Genomic DNA, 20,874 nt, shown 5'->3' on the forward strand with positions numbered 1-20,874 from the left:
ATAACTTATTAAAATCAATGTTAAATCTGTGATTTGGAAGTGAGATTTGAGCTGCAATCCCAACCCCACTCATCTGAGAGTAAGCCCCCATTGAATTCAAGAGGACTTATTTCTGATGGTTAGGACTGCACTGTAAATTAATTTAGATGCCAGCCTAAGAGTAGCTCACACATTCATTATTTCCCAGATTTACTCTTAATACGTCACCAGATGTCATTGAGATATCTTACTCACATCACAATCTCTTGCTTCCTAAAATCCTGTTCCAACTCTGGCTACAAAAGGAGCATATGTCCATCATTATGCACATCAGGAAAAAAATTTTCTAGTCAAAAGATACATGTTGTGAACCTTTAAGAAAACGATAGACTTCTGTCATTTAATTAGCAACTGACCCAAAATAGAATTCCAACTAGTGGCTCAGAGTTCTTGAAATTGTTTGATTAATGTGATCAATATTCTCTCATGCCTTCTTTAAGGAGTGAAACAAATTTCTAACGTTTGCTGGGGTTCCCATCTGAACCCACAGCTCTTCTACACCATTGCCCTTGCCAGCCTCAGTCTCTTGGTAATATTGCCTGTATAAGAAATCTATGTGTAACTAATGTTAGGAATCCCCCCCCCCCCGATGTCCTTTTCATTGTGCATTTACTTTGAAATTTGCTGGAAGCAAAATTTCTGTGGCAATTCTAGTTTGGTTGGAATTTTCCAACTATACAGAACTTGGATGGTGGCTGTCTGACTTGATAAACAGTCTCCTGCAGTTTCTCTTTATTTTCCTGTGTTTTCAATAAGGAGAAAAGATGGCGGACTTGTACATTCTGGCACAAGATGCACAGAATTCATCCAATTTCACTGCCAGGAAAGTTTTGCCAAATTGTACTGAGAAATATAATATTTTATGAATGCATTCAGTGAAAGAAATTCTAGCGTTAACACAGTATCAGCATGAAAGAAAGCCTGCACCTTTCTCTTTTGAACTGGGATGAGGAAATGGTGTATATAGAATATAATAACCTTGACATTAGGTTATGCAATTTAATTTTGAATAAACGTATTAAGCTTCTCATAATTTAATTTGCTCAGTTTTAGCCAGAAGTAATCATTCATTTCTTCTGGCCTACTTTTTAAAGAAAATGTCTGTTCAAATTAGTTTGCACACGGATCTGTCTGCTAAGCGTACCTTTCAGTGTAATTTTTCATTTTTCTAATGGCTGTTTTACGAAATGGAATCAGCTCTGTAGAATGTCTTTTTTGCCATTGGACTTGAGCAAGGAACACTTGTCCTCTGGGTGAAATTGAGCTCATTGGTATATATATAGTACCCAACTTGTTTTGGGGTGATGGAATCCTTGCAGTACAGCTTGAGTTACAGACAAAGCAAACCTCTTTGGGAGGGGGAATGGAGATTCGTTTGGCTTCAAATTAGCTCCAAATCAGCAATGATCTTGACTGGCAAATTGAAGCTTCTGCTGGAGCAAGATCTAGCACTGCAGCCCCGTATGACCCAGCGCTCCTGCCTGCATTCAGATCCCCAACCATTTGTTGAGTATTTTGGGGGAGGCTACAGGGGGCTCTGTAGGGACGCGGGTGGCGCTGTGGGTAAAACCTCAGCGCCTAGGACTTGCTGATCGCATGGTCGGCGGTTCGAATCCCCGCGGCAGGGTGCGCTCCCGTCGTTCGGTCCCAGCGCCTGCCAACCTAGCAGTTCGAAAGCACCCCTGGATGCAAGTAGATAAATAGGGACCGCTTACCAGCGGGAAGGTAAACGGCGTTCCGTGTGCTGCGCTGGCTCGCCAGATGCAGCTTCGTCACGCTGGCCACGTGACCCGGAAGTGTCTGCGGACAGCGCTGGCTCCCGGCCTATAGAGTGAGATGAGCACACAACCCTAGAGTCTGGCAAGACTGGCCCATACGGGCAGGGGTACCTTTACCTTTACCTTTACCTTTACAGGGGGCTCTTAAGCAGAGGCGGGGAGGATGGGGAAACAGAAGTGGGATTGTGTGAGCTGCTTTCCTATAGCACAACTATTGATACAACACTGTGTATATTTTTAGATGCTGGCTGTGCTCCTATATGATAGGCTGGGGTGGCCCTATATTCTTGTCCTTGTTTGTCCCTAGCTGCCCCGGTGCCAGCTTCTCCATTTCTCACCTCTTTCACCTCCTCCATTTCATTTCTCTGGATCTCACAGTGCTGCCCTTCTTCCTTCAGAGTCATTCAGATCTCTTTTCCTTCCTTCATTTCCCCTTCCCATAGGGCAGAAGATGGAGCTGGAGGGTTTTTCACTTACTGCTGCCATGGCACTGGTGGGAGCTGGCCAGGATTGATGAGTAGTGGGAGGTCCTGCTGCTGGCTTCTCCAAAAAGAGCGGCAGCTGCTCCCACCTTCTTACCTTTCCTCACAGACATTTCTGCTATTACACTTATCATCATAAGGAAAGAAGTCTTTCACTGTGCAGATGTCTGTGCTGATGTACAGACATCTCGGATGCATGCCAAGTGTCATGTATTCACATTAGGGATGTGCTAGCAGCCCTCTACTTAAAAGGGTGAGAAGAAGGGCCCAATGAGAAGTTGTTGTTTTGGTAGCAACCCATTGATCAACATTACAGCTGATTCTGCCTTGAGCATGATGGATGCGGAGAGGGACTCGACAGCATGGGAACAGCAGCCACACAAACAGCCCTGAGAGGGTCAGAAGGTTGCTCCTTGGAAGAAGCTAATACAGGGGTTCCCAAACTAAGGGCCGCGGGCCGGATAAGGCCCGAGGGACTCGTTTATCCAGCCCGCGGCAACCTCCGCCACCTGCTGCCACCGCCCCCTCTTATTGGCGCTGCGCGGCTGCCCACTTCCAGATTGGAGGCACACCGGAAATAGCTTGTGCGCATGCGCAAGCATTATTTTCGGTGCACATCCGGGTCGGAGGAGACCCGTGCACATGTGCACAAACTATTTCTGGTGCTCCTCCGACCTGGAAGTGTGCCGGAAATAGCGTGTGTGCACGCATATGGGCATGCGCTTCCCCGCCCTCCGGCCCACCACGCGATCGGTGCTGGAGACACCGGCCCGAGGCACGGTAAGTTTGCTGACCCCTAAGCTAATAGGAAATGAGCTAAAATGTGGTGGAAGGAATAAAGCAAGTTGAATCATACAACTTATTCATTACATTTCTTACTTTATTTATAGGCCACACTTTATGTGCACAAAACAAATGAAATACTGTGAAAATCCCTGAAACGAGAAGTAATTGACTAGAAATATTATCTAATGGAAATAAACTAAATAATAATAATCAAAAAGTTTAAGGAAAAAATTAGAAAAACCTAAAATTGAACAAAGCCTTAATGGGACGCCGGCTACAAACCTCGTTTCACTGAACTATTCAGTTTCCTCAGAAGGAAATAGAAAAATCATAAACCTTAAATGACCAAAATTCAAAGAAATGAGGTAAAACTCCCAAAAATTCTGAAGTATTATAATCCTAGCTCGACCTAGGTGAAGCAAAGCGCAGTAATAAAGGACTGAGGACTCAAAGATACAGTTTCTAATACTGAATTTACAAAAAAGGTTTGAAAAGCTAAATGGCAAGTTTTAGACAAAGCCCAACTTAAAGGAAGCAAAGCACAGTAATAAAGAGTTGAGGACTCAGCTTTGAAAATTCTAGTGTTCCTTTACAAAAAGGTTTAAAAAACCTAAATGGCACAAATTCAAAGAAAGGCATACCCCCTTTTTTGAATTTTGGTCATTTAAGGTTTATTATTTTTCTGTTTCCTTTTGAGGAAACTGAATAGTTCAGTGAAACGAGGTTTGTAGCCAGCATCCCGTTAAGGCTTTGTTCAATTTTAGGTTTTTCTAATTTTTTCCTTAAAATTTTTGATTCTTATTATTTAGTTTATTTCCATTAGATAATATTTCTAGTCAATTACTTCTCGTTTCAGGGATTTTTGTGGTATTTCATTTGTTTTGTGCAATTTCTCGGTTCCGTGACTGTCTTTTTTCTACTACCCTTTACGTGCAGGCAAAGAACTTCTAAACACACAAGCAAATTCTGAATTTCACAAACCTGCCAATGTTTCATATTGAAATGCTGAACATCGCGTCTCAGCCTCTCATGCTCATTTCAAACATCCCTCTTTGGATACTGTCAATGCACTGGAAGCCCTGCCTTGGAAGAGTGGCAAAAAAGAAAAATCTATTTTACAGAATGCATCTTTCAACCTCGATTTTCCATTCATTTTTAATGGCACCTTCTATAATAAAGTTTTAATAGCTTTTTAATGCTTGCATCTATAATTTAAAGCTGAAGTGAATGGGATAATTACTAAAAAGGGTGACTTAAGATTGCAAAGGAATGGTAGAGACCTTGTTAAATGTACACTCAAATTAAAAGGCAGCAGTTTTTATTAAGTATTGGCTCATAATTCTTCCCCACACCAAATTTGAACACGCTGCTAATTAAAATGGACTTTATCTGCATATATTAGGTGCATATTACCGAAGTGTCACAGACTCTGAAGAATCTTCACAAATTACTGTAAAGGAAAAATGCACAATACTGAATTGTTGGTACATTGGGAGGGGAAAAAAATCATTTAATTGCCATTCTTCCTTGCCTGGTTATCTTTATCATCATGTCACTTATCTGAACATGACATGTCCCTTTTCTTCTTAGTCTATTTTAATTCTGTTATATCCTGTTCTCACATGGTGTTTTCAGTAGTGTCCAGTTGTGGTTACCGTCCAGATCTATGCCTTTCCAGCTTGATCAGTTCTGTGGCGCAGAAAGAGACCACTCGCCAGTCCTCTTCAGGACAAAGATCATTTGATTTATCAACTAAAATATTAACTTAGTTGTGACATGGCAGTACAGGCTGATATGTTTGAAAATAAACCTGGTATGCTCAATGCTTATTTTAAAGTGCAAGGAGCTGCTTTTCTTTTCTTGAAGAAGAAGAAGTGTTACGCTTTGAAAAGAGAATGGATAAGGATGCATATAAAATAAATGATATTCTCTGTATTGGGCATTTTACAGTTATATTTGAAGTTACATTTGATTGAACTGAAATGGTTGGTTAGCTGGAGCAATTTTCTTGCAACCGAGTCCATGATATTAATTGTCCCTACACATAAAAATGTAAGAAGTATACAATTTGAATTTTAACAAGCTGGATCTTTCTGCTACATTTGCCTTCTACTTATATGTATGCAGAAAAATGCAAGTGTCTTCTAGGAAGTAGTTATTAGGTACAACCAGTACCTTTCCTAAAATAAGTCCTCCGCTTTAATTGCTTGAGATACAGTATATTAAAGCTTGCTGATAGATATTGATTCAGAGCATTGAGTTATATGCAGATTTTTCTGAAGGTGTCTTGACTAATGGTTTGGGCACATGGCTGTTTCCAGGATGCTGAAAAAAGTCTGCAGCATAGAGATTGGGTGCAGACCTACCAAGAGGGCCTTTCACAGCCATGGGGCCAGCATAGAGTATAATTCAAATTTATTCCATTTCATCTGGATATGCAACTTTTTTAAAGCAAAGCATCAGATGGTGAAAAGATCAGAATACAAAAAATAAAATTATCTGTAGCAGACAGTGGCACTCACCTGGCCTCCAGCTGCCCACATTGCTGCTAAGACTGTGAGGGAGAAGGGAGAGGTGGTGGCAGGCTTGGCGCAGTGCAAATGCGCCAGTGGAACCAATATGGCACCTGGCCATGCACCGTGCTGACTTCGCCACCTTTCCTTGTCTTTGTACTGTATTCAGTAGCAACACAGGCGACTGAAGGTTAGGTGAACACTGGCGCCCCTCTTCATTGTCTGCTACAGCCTACATCTGATTGGGAAAAATGTTTGCAAAGCTTTTGGGCTTCTTATATTTTTTTAGTCATTCAATTTTAGCAAGATGTATGAACCAGGATCATGGATCACCTCCACGTATTGATCACAAAACTAATTAGAAATGGCTTAGCTTCTGAAAGGCAGAAACTGAGTCCTGTGCCACTTCAATTTTTTGTGCCATTTAAATACCACTGGAAAGAAAACACAGATGCATTATCCTTTTCAGTCTAACAATCCACCCTCCCCAGCAAACACCTTATTAAAAACAAAATGCATGATGGTATTGAATTAATTAGCACCTTGCAGGTACTTTAGCCTTGTGTAATGAACAGACTGCATTGTTAACAGAAGCTTACTGGAAGCTGATGTCTTCTCTCTTCCCCTGCTTTCTAAGCACCTCCAAAGACCTCTTAACACTGCTGTAAGATTCTAATTATTTTATCTGCCATTTTCCATTCCAGATGGAGCTGCAGATTTAATAGCTATTTCAAGTTGGTAAGAGCTGACTCCTGGAGAGCAGCTGTAGTCTGGAAAGTAGGGCCGTAAAAGATTAAAGTTAAAAGATTAAAGTTTTTCTTAATAAAATGCTGATTGGCTTTCTAGCTCTTAACAAATTAATCAGATGATTGTCCAATTAAAATTAAATAACTATATAATTGCAAAGGAGCAACTTCTTATCTGTTAAAAGCGAATGCAATATGTGTTTTGTTGTTGTTTAGTCGTTTAGTTGTATCTGACTCCTCGTGACCCCCTGGACCAGAGCACGCCAGGCACTCCTGTCTTCCACTGCCTCCCGCAGTTTGGTCAAACTCATGTTAGTGGTACAGAACAGCAAAGTGAAGTAATCATAGAAAAGTCCCTTTGTGAATAGATGTGTTTGCATGAGTATGATCCAGGTCCAAATCTGCAGTCGTTTGACCCTCACTAGGTCAACATTGCCCTGCTAGAGACTAATCATCAATGTTCTACTTTGACTACTGACAAATGTGTACAACCAGGGGTGCTAACTTGAATAAAATATTGGGGGGGGCAGGTAAGCCCCGCTCTGCATAATCAACCACAAGACACAGCACATGAACACCATTTGAATGACAATGCCCATCAACTTTGGGGGCCCGTTCCTCTCAAATATTTTATTGGGGCCCTCAAAGGAACCTCAGCCCCTAGGAGTTGGCTCTCATGTGTACAGTTTACAAGGCCATATGCATGCTTATTTTCTTTTTTAATAGTCAGCAAACATTTCTCTTTTATAAATATTTTACAAAAACAAATCCCAGCAATAACCATGCCTCATAAACACAGTGGCAGAAAAAGACAAGTGCCTAGTGAAGTGAAGTGAAGTGAAGTGAAGTGAAGTGGTGATTGTCTATGGCAGCTAGCAAACAAATCAGCCAAAGTTACTAGATAGAACTTGTGCTCTGCAGTTCATTGTTTTCTGTTGCAGTTGTAAAGCCCAGGACTTCAGAGCTGCTTGTTCCTCAGGTTTCTAAGGGATCAATTAATTTGCTGAATGTTCTCTGCATTAGCAAATGCCTGCTTTGACTTCTTGAACATTTCCTTTCGTATGCATGTAGTATAACAATTCTAATGCTATGCTCTTGAACTTTCAGAGGAATGACTTCCCACTCTTATACCACCTTCTCAATAAGAGCAGTTGTACACCGCTCTAATGAACTCACAAGCTACTAACCTTTCACAATTCTTCTTGTTTCTATGTATTTATTTGCCTATATTTATAAAGATTTAGATTAAATTCAGAGACAGGTTCATAACATTTCCGTAGTGAACACAGAATGTGTGTGTGGGATTTTGATGATCTGGTCTTTATTTGGCGCTTTATTGTTTTCATAAAAAGCACAGGAACAGGACTGTAAGAGAGTTACCCCACATTTGTCACTCCGATTAATTAGGAAACTGAATTTGTCTAATGTAATTAAGTTTGGTGCCATGTAGTTTTTAACTGTGTTTAAGGCCTTATGAGGAACGGCTAAGGGAGCTGGGCATGTTTAGCCTGGAGAAGAGGAGGTTAAGGGGTGATATGATAGCCATGTTCAAATATATAAAAGGATGTCACATAGAGGAGGGAGAAAGGTTGTTTTCTGCTGCTCCAGAGAAGCGGACACGGAGCAATGGATCCAAACTACAAGAAAGAAGATTCCACCTAAACATTAGGAAGAACTTCCTGACAGTAAGAGCTGTTCGACAGTGGAATTTGCTGCCAAGGAGTGTGGTGGAGTCTCCTTCTTTGGAGGTCTTTAAGCAGAGGCTTGACAACCATATGTCAGGAGTGCTCTGATGGTGTTTCCTGCTTGGCAGGGGGTTGGACTCGATGGCCCTTGTGGTCTCTTCCAACTCTATGATTCTATGATTCTAAGGCAAGACTCTCTAAACCAGCATTTAATATCCTATGTAATATCTGCACCAGTCCTCAAATAACATGGTTTATTTATTTAATTGCATTTAACTGCTTGCCTTGTCCCACCACAGCAAACCAATGATCTTCATATTATGATTTCCTACATCTATGATATCATGTGATGGTCATTCATTATTTGTTAATTCTGTATGCTATAGGTTTTTTTTGTGAGAGGCAGAAAGATTTGGTCACATGTTCTTTTAGATACACACACACACACACACACACAGACACAGACACACCTATTGGTGACTTGTGGAAGTCAGTTGGAAGTTCACCACACCTCAGCCAGTGTGATGTATCATCAGAGTATGCAGAGCCCCAGAAGAATAGCTAAATACTGCTATCTACTATGTACAGTTATTCTGATCTTTCAGGTAAAAATACATATGTACAGATCCACAAACACCATCAGTATGCTAGCTAATGCTGCTGTGTAAAACCCACAGCATTTCCCCTTAACTCTCACAGATTCAGAGTAAGACCCTGACAGTGGAACAGGAGAGCATCAGGACCGGACAAAGCATAATGAAAACAATGCCCTAGCCAAGAGGCCATTATACCTGTCTCTACATTCCTGAACCAACAGGAACGACTCCAGAAGTCATACACTTGGCCTTGCTGGTGTTGCTAGTGTAACCCAGCACACCTGGTCTCTTATCTCTGAACATGCAGACGTGGGACATGTGCTAACTCAATACATGAGCCCCAGCACTGTAATTTAACCCATTCACATTACACCAACAACACTCACATACACACCCCTTTGAAGCATGATAAAACACTGTAGGATGTGTTTGTGTGGAGGAGCCTTGAATAAGCAAGTTACACTTCTGAAGCATATTTAGCTAGATATTAAACATAGTGTTTGGATTATTTCCCCCATCACCACATTTTCTTTCTGAAGTGGAAGATGTGAGGGGCAGTGTGGGGATGCTAATTGAAAGGATACTTGGGGTTCATTTTTTCACAGAGGACAGTCAATTAAGCCAAATTCCAAGCAATTAGATACATCTAATGAAGTAGGCGGTCTACAAAGGCACATAAGGAGCCACGACACTGCAAAATAAGATAGTTCAAAGAGGGTCTATCTTCATAGGATTTTAAAAAATGAATGATAGGTCGGCTTATTCAGCAGTGCAATGGCAGCTTTATGACATTATTTTCCTACACTTTACAAGAAAATAATGTGCCTTCCCCCTAAGCTGATAGTACTTACCGGTAGTTTATTGTGTGCACCTTGTTGTCCCCTCACATTTTTGTTAATAGATATAGGTAAACCTATTTGTATGAATAGGTTTACCTTGCTCGTGGTATTCTTTTAAAGAGGCTACTTTATGGTTTTATTCCTTTCTTGAAATGCTTTCTAACAGAAGAATTCCCCCCCCAAGCCTGTCACAAGCTGGCATGCCTAGGTTTTCCTAGTACTGTTATTGTGTCAGGTGGGAGCAGTGATAATTAAAGTCTAGGGCTTTTTTCAGCTGGAACTTACTGAAACTCTGTTCCGGCACCTCCCAGGTGGTCACCATTGCACCTATAAGAGAGCAAGGGAGGCGCTCATGGTGAGTTCCAGCACCTCATTTTCTAGAAAAATAGCACTGATTAAGTCTGTCCTCAGTGGTGCAAAGGTATGAGGGTTGTGGTTATCCAATTTTACAAAGGGGGGCAAGTACTCTTGGATCTTGTCATCTATGGTAGTAGATATCTGATGCAGGGTGAGCTCTAGCTTGTGGTTAGTGAAGAGAGCTCCCAGCTCTAAGCTGTGGCTGTGCAGTTTCCTCTGCCTCTCATCACCATGATGGCAAACTAACCACATTAGTAAGTCTTATTTTCTGTTATGCAAAGGAGGCAATAATTTGTTCTGAGCATGCTCATAATTGTTTACTTGAGGGCCACATCTGCACAGTAGGAAAGATCAGGACTCAGCTTCCCTGAACAGTCTTGCTGTTTGGTTCTTTGTTGCTTCTTTCGGTATCTCTGAGTTACACAAAAAGTAAGTCTATTTGTAAAATAAATGGGCTGGGGTTTTCTTACATATACCATTTTTTAATGGAAGGGGATGCTTGGTTCAACATTTAAAAAAAAATGCTTTGCCAAATTTCATCCTCATTAATGGTGGATGGAATTAAGACAATAGCTTAATTAGGCTAAGTGGAAAAGGAAGGGAAGGGGAGAATACAAAAATGTTTAAATCTGCATTGTACTTTAATTCAGTTTAGCTGCAGAAATATTTACATTCTGCTACAGCACAAGAGAATTTAACAATGTGAATATTTTATGACAATCTTTGAAGTATCATTCATTTTGCTCCTAAAATACCTTTGTAGTAGTAGTAGCAGCATCAGCAATTATTATTATTATTATTATTATTATTATTATTATTATTATTATTATTTGTACCCTGTCCATGTGACTGACTTGCCCCAGCCACTCTGGGTGGCTTCCAACACATATAAAAGCATAAGAAAACATCAAACATTAAAAACATACATCATTAATTAGAAACAGAAAGTCTCCATTTAATAATGTAATAGGAAAAACCAAACAAAAACCATGTTATTAATGAAGTGATTCTTATGTATTTTGCTCTATCATTTTTTTTTTTACATAATCACATTTATTTAGATGAATGGATAATGTCTGCACACAGAGGACTCCACAGATTACAAATCTGCCACTGGTAATCAAATACAGAAAATGAAGTATCGGTGCATGCAAACAGCCTTTAGGCTTTTCTTCACCTGTATTGCTAAAGTTGTGGACAGTGGAGCTGTGCAGCCTGTGCTTGGTGGTTTGCTAGTATGACTATATGAACACAGCTATTGTTGGTTTATTGTTGCTTGCCCTTGTTTCAAGTACCCCATGATAGCTTACATGGAACTTCTCCTATCCAGGTGTGGTCCAAACTTAATAAACCAAATTATTGCATGTTTTAAGACCATTTCAAGGTCTACAAAGTGCAGTTAGTTGACAAGGGAAGATTCCATAGCTCAGCGAAAGAGCCCGTGAATTAAACCCCCACCATCTACACTTAAGAAGATGAAATAATAGCCAATGTAGGGCCACTTCCTGATGCCCTAAAAAGTTGTTTCCAGTTAGACAATACTAGTCTACACAGATAACTTGTCAGACCTGATGTGTGGCTGTTTACTATTTTCATATGTACAGTTCACTGCATTCTTGTGGACAGTTCTCATCCTAGGCACTGCAATCAAATTTTAAATGCCGATGCTATAAAACTGTATAGCTTTTGACAGCTGCCCTCATACACTGTTCTGTGGAATTTTGCAGTGCAAAAAGCCTTGTTGTATGACACCAGTACATGAAAACATGCCCAGAGTGCGACATTTGGCAGCTTAGCATGTAGATATTACAACACAAGTCAGGGTTTTGTGTCTGCTAGCTGTGACAGTGACCATTTTGACACACATTAATCCTTGGCAAAGGTTAATTGAGAGGTGGAGAGAAAATGTAGCTGGATTCTCATCATTGCATGATAAAGAGGCTGGATATAGGCACCCATCAGCAATCTGATTACATGACAATAAGCTTTCCATATATTACTTGTGCATATTAAAACAACTATCTGTCACTGAGAACACAAACGCAGACTGGCAGATTCAAAGGCTGAGATGTGATGCTTTAAATTAAACAGTGATTAAAACTTTGTTGTATGAATTTGCCCAGATCTCTGGCCATTGGACTTAGATTTCAGTTATGGCTGAAAATGCTAACTTCATATGAGTTTGTGATATTTTGTTTATTATTACAACTCATGTTCTAATGTTTTAAAAATAGCAGTTGCTCCCCATCATTATAGCTGCAAGCATCAGGTCAAGAAGTAAAGACAACACTGGTCGTAGTCTTCCACCTTTCAGTGGTTTGGCCAACAAGTGCACTTCTTTTTTTAAAATTTTTACTGGCATTGTACAATTAATTAAATAGCTTTAAAAATATAAGGCCACAGTTCATCAGGAGATCACAAGCCAATACTCAGTGGATCCCCTTTTGCTCTTGTTTTTGAAAAGAACATTGGAATATGCAGACCTTGGTCAGATCCAATTCTTACATTATTTTAAACTGAGTTTTGGCATTTGTTTGTTTGTTTGTTTCTATACTCCCTTTACCATACAGGGCAGTATACAACATACTAAAACTGAACTGACTGCTTACCCAAGATGTACAAAATGCTTCCTGTTTTCAGCTGAGCCTTGTTCAAGCAGCAAAGTCTTCTTGAGCTCTGGCGTATTCCTGTATCTCTGGTTATTATTTGGTCCTGACTTCTGGGTTGCTCCAGAAGTCAGGCAATCTTAAAGGTAAAGGTACCCCTGCCCGTACGGGCCAGTCGTGTCCGACTCTAGGGTTGTGCGCCCATCTCATTTAAGAGGCCGGGGGCCAGCGCTGTCCGGAGACACTTCTGGGTCACGTGGCCAGCGTGACGAAGCTGCTCTGGCGAGCCGGCACCAGCGCAGCACATGGAAACACCGTTTACCTTCCCGCTATAAAGCGGTACCTATTTATCTACTTGCACTTAGGGGTGCTTTCAAACTGCTGGGTGGGCAGGAGCCGGGACCGAAAGATGGGAGCTCACCCCGCCGCGGGGATTTGAACCGCCGACCATGCGATCGGCAAGCCCTAGGCACTGAGGTTTTACCCACAGCGCCACCCGCGTCCTGTTACAATCTTACCTCCCCTCTATATACACCTCCTGATTTGCCCTCTGACTTTTTTCTCATGGCTCCTGAGTCATCTCAGACTTTAGCTGGGCCAGTGGTCACCAGCTGCTGTGACACTACCCTAGGGCATCTGTTGTGGGATTACAGCACCACCCCAGACCATTGTTCATGCTGGGTGGGGCTGATGCAGATTAAAACATTTGAAGGGCACCATGTTGACTATCTCTGGTATATGGCAGTGCATTGAAAATGTGTTTCCAGTTGTATAGGAAACAGCAAACTAACAAATAATAGGAAATTTCAAAACCAGTAGGCAGTTTAAAAATAGTCCATTGCTGCAAGTGAAATCTTCCTTTATATCTGGCTGGGGGGAACCTTCAAGTGAAGAATATGAAGCATTATGCTCTGAATAAAAATGCAATAAAAGTTGAAAGAAGGCTGACAAACTAAATGCACTGTCAGTACAACTAACTACAAAGAGTCAGTGGGTGTTATTTCCCCACAAATATACTTATCATTTCAACCTTAGACCTCCATCTTCATTTAAAGCGGTGTCATGCCACTTTAAACAGTTCCCACCCCACCCCAAAATTATGTAGTCTGTTGCAGGTGGTGACTATTGTTGGAGACCTGTTTTGCACTCACGGTTTATAGTGGCTTAACGATAAACCTCTATTCCCAGGGGTCTCTGGGAATTGGAGTTCTGAGAGGGGAATCGGGGTCTCCTCACAACTTTCATCTCATCTAACAAAGAACAGTTCCACAGTTCTTTGGTGGAAGTCATGACTGTTTAAATTGGTATAATACTACTTTAAAAGCACAGTGAAGATGGGGCCTTAATTGTTCATGGGAATTTTGAGACAAGAGCCGCCAGTCAGTTCACACTGCCATCTATATTGGCCTCTTTCTTATATGACTTTCTAACTGCAGCTACTCTTACAAGCTGCTACGTTGAAGGGAGAACTGAAGGAGGAGGAAATGAAACATCATTTCTAGTAGTTAGAACTGTCAAAAGACTGCATTTCTGTTGCTGTTCTAATGACCAAAGCAGCCCGAAAACAGAGCCATATCGTCTTGTGACACTCAAGGCTTTCCTCTGCTTTGCTCTAATGTGTTTCCTCTTTTCATTATTTTCTGGGTACATCAAGTAATTAGTCTTGCTGAGTTTTATAGCATTTAGAGAGTTGCAGTTATAAAATAAATATGAAGCTGAAGCAATTGCTAATCAGAAATATATAACTGATTTTAAAAGTAAGATTTAAATTATTTGGAGTGAACTACTTCAGTACAAGACTTATTTATTAATCACATTAATGTCTTAAGTTTCTTCCAAAGAACTTGGTGCAGCAGCAGCAGCAGCAGCTGAATTATATCCTTTTTAATCTTCACAATGCCCCTGTGTAGGGTTGATAATGTCATTGGCCAGTGAGCTTTACAGGGTTGCCATATGTCTAAAATTTCCTGGGCATACCTGGAATACAGCAGTCAGAAGCAGTGTCTGGACAGAAATGGGGGGGGGGGTGTCCAGAAAAATCCGGACGTATGGCAACCCATGCCAGCAGTGCCGTTTGCGGCGATTTACCTTAAAACAGGATCTGCTGTTCAAAGGAGGGGGGAATCTCACAGAGTTTTCACAATTTCTCATTTCTTTGGGTAGGAAATAGCTAAAGGAATGAGAGGTTTGGGTAAAGTCAGGTGCCTCCAACAACTTTATCAGAAAAAGTAAAGTTGGCAAGGTAGGATTATTTTTCTTCTTCAAGTGTGAGGTTAACACTGAGCTATAGCAATCTTAAAAACAGAGAAACAGAGCATCCTTATTTACACACAGAATTACCCAAGTGGAGGCAAAGGTATTAAAGAGAAGTATCTTAGGAGACTTAATAAAAGCAGTATTTACTTGGCATATAGGAACCAATTTTACATTTGTTTGTTGTTCTGCTCCAGATTATTTGATAAGGCCATGGGAATAGATGAGAAATCTAAGCGTACAAAAAGTCCCACTCTTCATGTGTGAATTGTCTTTCATTATTGCAAAGTTGTCTGGAAACACATCATTCCCCCAGCCATCCACCTTGTCTGTCCCCACAACTGGATGAAGACTGATCTGTCTCACTCGCATATCTTGATACCCTGGTGTAATCTTCAGCCTGGAGGTAAAGATGTGGAACCTCTGCCCATTAAGAATGTAAAAAACTACCATTGCAGATGTTGCAGAAAGAAAAGCATGTTCTGCATGGGAATAGGGAGAAACACACATAATTAAGATGTGGCCAAAGAGTCACATTCCAAAATCCCTGTAGTTTATGAGGAAGAAACTTGCAGAAGTTGTCAGGCTCAATCCCTGGTGTGGAGTACCTCTGCTTGAGACCCCAATGAGCTGCTGCCAATCAGACTAGAGACAATGCTAGGTTAGATTGTCTAGACTGTCCTAATCTATAAGGCAGCTTCCTGTGAGGTAAATGCCATCATATTCTGATTGTGGGCTTCCCAGAGCCCTTAGGTTGGCCACTGCAGGAAGGACGATGCTGGACTAGATAGGCCTTCTGTCTTTTCTGAAGCTGAATGAATGAGCCTCAAATGATCACCTTCATATGTGAACATTATATAGAACATTTAAGCATGTTAAAGAAATACCTTGCCACATGTGCATGTTAGAGGATGACTGTGAGGACTAGGTTTTTTGTGTGACAGTGCTCACCAGTATGGAGTACTGACACCTCTTTTCTGCTGCCCATGGCAGTAATTTTGTCACTCACGACACTTTTAACAATATGAGTACCAGCACTTCACTGAGGGAAATCACTGTGTTGTGACCTCTCCCTATTATATTTAAACAACAATGGAGGTCATCTTAACTCTTCTAAGTTTTACTGAGGAGCTCCGGAAAATGAAGCGGTATCTCAGATGGCTAGAGCGAGTATGGCGACGGACTTGTGACGGAGCCTCAAGAACATCTTATAGGACGCTTATGAAAGCCTATGAGATGGCTATGAAAGCTGCTAAGAAATCCTACTTTGCTGCTTCCATTGCATCCGCAAGCTCTCGCCCGGCACAACATTTTAGAATAATTAGGTCAATAACGTCCTTAGGAGGACAACCAAATTTAAGCACAAATTCGACCCACAGCTGTGAGGCATTCGTGAGCTTTTTTGCGGAGAAAGTCCTGTTGCTCCGCCGTGACCTCCCTGCCAATTTAGATACAGTGACTGAACTGGAGGCCCCTCAACTGACTTCAGGTCCAGTGTTGGACCATTTCGATCGGATACTCCCTACTGATGTGGATAGATTCCTCCAAGTTGGTAGACCCACCACCTGCCTCCTTGATCCGTGCCCGTCTTGGCTGATTAGGGAGTGTCCAGATGTTGCGCTGACCGCCCTGGTTGAAATTATCAATTTGTCGCTTGACACGGGGACATTCCCAGGGGAACTGAAGGAAGCAGTGGTGTGTCCACTCTTAAAGAAAACTTCATTAGATCCCTTAGACCTATCCAATTACCGCCCAGTTTCAAATCTTCCATACCTGGGTAAGGTAATTGAGAGAGCGGTTGCTGAACAGCTTGGTAGGTTTCTGGAGGAAACATCGGCATTAGATCCATTTCAGTCCAGTTTCCGTCATGGTTTTGGGATGGAGACGGCTCTGGTTGCCCTAACAGATGATCTCCGTAGACAACTGGATCGAGGTGGGTCACGACTGCTGATCCTTTTAGATTTGTCAGCAGCCTTTGACATGGTTGATCATGATCTTCTGGACCACCGCCTCGCAGATGTGGGGATACAGGGCATAGCCCATAACTGGCTGTGCTCTTTTATCTCTGGTCGAGGACAGAGGGTGGCACTAGGGAGGGAAATGTCGTCACGCCACTCCTTGGTGTGTGGAGTGCCGCAGGGCGCAATTCTCTCCCCGATGCTTTTTAACATCTTTATGCGCCCCCTTGCCCAGATTATCCGGAGCTTTGGGCTGGGCTGTCACCAATATGCTGATGACACTCAGCTCTATCTGCTGATGGATGGCCACACCGACTCAGCCCCGAACACACTGACCAGATGCTTGGAAGCTGTGGCTGCATGGTTTCGTGGGAACCGATTGAAACTAAATCCTTCGAAGACAGAGGTCCTATGGCTAGGTCGGGATGGCATGGGGATGAGGGACCAACTCCCTTCTCTTGCGGGGGCCCAATTAGTGCCATTGCCTTCCGTTAAGAGTTTGGGTGTAATCCTTGACGCCTCCCTTTCCATGGAGGCGCAAGTTACAGCAACAGCCAAGGCGACATTTTTCCACCTTTGCTGCATCAAGCAGTTGGTCCCTTACCTTTCCCGCCCCGACCTGGCCACAGTGATCCATGCGACGGTCATCTCCAGGCTTGACTACTGTAATTTGCTCTACGCGGGGCTGCCCTTGAAGCTGTCCCAGAAACTCCAGCGGGTACAGAATGCTGCAGCGAGGCTCCTCACGGGGTCTCTGCCATGGGAGCATATTCACCCAGTGCTTTTCAAGCTGCACTGGCTCCCGGTGGAGTACAGGGTCAGATTTAAGGTGCTGCTTTTGACCTTTAAAGCCCTTCACGGCCTAGGACCCTCGTACCTACAGGACCGCCTCTCCTGGTATGCCCCGCGGAGAGCCTCAAGGTCCATAAATAGCAACACCCTAGTGGTCCCGGGCCCTAAGGAAGTTAGATTAGCCTCAACCAGAGCCAGGACTTTTTCAACACTGGCTCCGGCCTGGTGGAACGCTCTGCCTCATGAGACCAGGGCCCTGCAGGATCTGATTTCTTTCCGCAGGGCCTGTAAAACAGAGTTGTTCCACCTGGCCTTTGGCTTGGAGCCAATTTGATTCCCTCCCTCCCTCTCTTTCTTTTTTCTTTTCCTTCTCCTGCGATGAGGCTACATTTTAATATTTTAATGTTCCATTATTTTAATGTTGTATTTTATTTTTGTTTTTAAGTTGTAATCATTAATCTTGTTTTATTATTGCTTGTAAGCCGCTCTGAGCCCGGCCTTGGCTGGGGAGGGCGGGGTATAAATAAAAAATTATTATTATTATTATTAAGTTTTACAAGAGCAAAAATGCCACTGGCAGATACTCATGAAATGCTTTTGGGCATAACAGATAATTTTTTTCAAATGAGGGTGCAGAGAAACATTCTTTTCCCAGCTATTTGCTATTTATACCAGGGACAAAAGAAAATCAAGTGTCTTTTGGGATAGGGGAGGGGTTTTTAACTTGAAGTTTTTAAGCAGAACCACCTGATGAGATTGTGTCAGTTCAATATCAGAAGTGCAGAACCTAACAGGAGTAAAAGGAAATTTAAACTTGATTGCTATCATCCTTTCCTGAAAGCGACATGCTAAGTTGTAAATTGCTTCTTAGAGTATGGCCCACCAGGTTTCAGAGGGAGATCGATGCACTGCCAATTAGCTTGGGTCTCTAATGGGGATAGGAATTTCTTCTCTTGTATTGGTGAACAGTAAGTTCATGTTTAACATTCTGGATTTGGTATAAAGCCAGCAGTAATGAGCGGGAGAAATGGGTTCTGATAGAAATGTGTGTTGTTAGATCTATTTAGATTTATCATATAAAGTACACTTCAGTTCTTTAAACCATACGTGAAACCCATTGTAATAATTGCAGGTGGAGTTTTGAAGAAAAGCACAGTAAAATTGATGCATAACTGATAGTGTTCTCTTGAGGTCTTGAAAAAATCCCTGAAACCCTCCCATTGTAGATTATAAATTATCCTGCTTTTTGTGTTGTATTCAGCTGTTTATGTTGAAATTCACTACAAGCTGAGTTAATGACTTTGCTTCTGATGAGACCTGACAACCTGCACAGAATGGTAACAAACTTCTCCAGCCAGCCCGTGCCTAGGACTCATCCACACCCCTGTTAGCCCTTCCGCATTTCCCTGGGCAAAACCCGTGGTTGACCGCAGAATTGGACCAAACGGCAAATGGGCTTTCTGTAGCTTGCTATTTGTTCTGATTCAGTGGTAAAAGCATGTTTTCCATGGAAAGCTGTGGGCAAACACAAAACCGCTCAGACTTGTGCTTTTTAAGTGTGAATGAGCCCTGAGTCAGGTCTCCAAGAGCTGGCCTTCTGGGTTAAAGCTGTTCTTCTAAAATGGATCAGGTGCCAGATATTTAGGGGGACACTCCTAAATATGGGAATCCTGTGTAAATTATGTCATCTTAATTTAAAGTGGCATAAAGTATGCCAGATCCAAACTTTGTTCAGGCTGGTGCCTGAGCCTGTGCTTAAGCCTGGGGGGGGGGGGATAATTTAAAATAGAGTTTGAGTTACCCAACCCTTTTTGCCAGTTTGATTTATGCCAGGTTATCAGGGAATATGACCATGCAGAATGAGTTTAGGATTCAGCCGATGTTCTCCCTGGTCATGCCCACACCATGCCCTCATAACACCTATTTTTTCAGGGCTTCTGTCAACTTAAGATCTGCTGGGGTCAGTTGGTCTCAGCTAAACTGGAATGGGGCAGATGTGGTGGTGTATCACTGGCAGAGCTGGGGCAAGATAGGTAGGCTGGTGTAGCCAGCCAGAGATCTGCTGGGTCCGATTCCTGCTCATCCTGGTGGACCTAGTCTTGGGATTGCATCCATTGTTGATAATGCATACCCTTAAGACTTAAAAACAGGGACAAATGGCTCCTGAATGGCTACTGGTGGTTCTCCAACAAGAAAGTAGCCTGACACACATCCTCATCAGAATCCTCCGTTGTGCCCTGTGGCTATGGCTGGTATTTAAGACCAGACCAAATGGGGAAATTAACAGTCATATTTTTTAAGTTCAGAAAATGCAGAATTAACTTCAATGTTAATGGCTTTGTAGTGTCTTTTTTTGTATTATAGGGTTCAACAAAAATTAACTCCATTTTTTCCCTCCTACACAGACTAATGATATTGTCTACTACAATGCAAAGGATGACCTGAATGAAGTAAGTAACATTTATGAATATATAAGCACATGTTTCCTCAAGTTCCCCAAAGGCAGTAGATTTTCACTATAGTTTCTTTTTCCCCACAATCCACCCCATATTTAGGTTCCCTTTTTGGGGGGAAATGGCTGAAAGTGTACACTTATTTAAGTACCAACTCATGTAGGTCAAGGTAGTGCAGTTGGTTCTGGATTTTATCTATCTGGGATATCAGTTGTTTGGCTCAAGGCTACACACACTGGAGTTTATGAACATATGTCCTCTTAAAATGTTACACCCCCAAGCGGCTGTCCAGTAGCCTTGGGTTAGGCATGTTAGATGGGGAGGGAGGGAGCACGTGATCCCATGGCCCTATTTAGGAGGCGAATGGAGCAGCTTATCTTCCAAAACTACATGACAGTAAATTACTGTGCACGGTCAGTGATTTTGTTTGTTTGAACCTTTAGTCTGTTTAGAATTTGACTTTGAAATCCTGACAATACTTGGATGAAAGGGGAAGTTGTTTTCTACTTCAAATAACACAGCTTGCTAATTTAAAATAAACATTGTAGGTGCAATCTATAAACTAATACAGAGTTTCTTTAAATGCATTAATCAGATAGATCAACATGCTTCATTTGCACCTAGTAATAAAATGTGATTTACGATTGATGGCCTCACTGTTACACTTGACACTGTTGCTGTAAGATAATTAAAGAGAGTACATTGATCTTGTCAGACAAATGTATCTGAGTTGCATAAATGGAATATGGAAATTTAGATAAGATGAAGGTGCAGGATTCGTTTATGGTGAATTTAAAAAGTATCCATAGTCAGCCATTTAATTAACATTTGAGTAACTTTTTTGCTTCTAGTTCAGCAGTTTTCAACTTTGAGTTATGGAAGAAACTACCTTGTGAGATTTCTCTTTCATAATGGGCCCGTCTGTTTGTCTCCCAGATTAACTGTCAAGCCATTGGATTCTGTCCACTCATAGCAAGGAATCTAGTTAGGT

General features: G+C 41.9%; 1 protein-coding gene across 5 annotated transcripts in view; it reads left to right on the top strand.

Annotated features, from left to right (window-relative positions):
• The window catches only part of CACNA2D1 (calcium voltage-gated channel auxiliary subunit alpha2delta 1), a 373,123-nt gene that overhangs the window by 180,461 nt on the left and 171,788 nt on the right, over positions 1-20,874 (top strand). For all 5 annotated transcript variants that reach the window (XM_083574976.1, XM_083574975.1, XM_083574977.1 and 2 more), the window contains exon 5: positions 19,836-19,880. In XM_083574976.1, coding sequence (XP_083431102.1) covers positions 19,836-19,880 — 45 coding nt within the window. The remainder of the gene's footprint in view (positions 1-19,835; positions 19,881-20,874) is intronic.

Source organism: Podarcis filfolensis, assembly GCF_964270895.1.
Source record: "Podarcis filfolensis genome assembly, chromosome: 10".
Lineage (NCBI taxonomy): Eukaryota > Metazoa > Chordata > Lepidosauria > Squamata > Lacertidae > Podarcis > Podarcis filfolensis.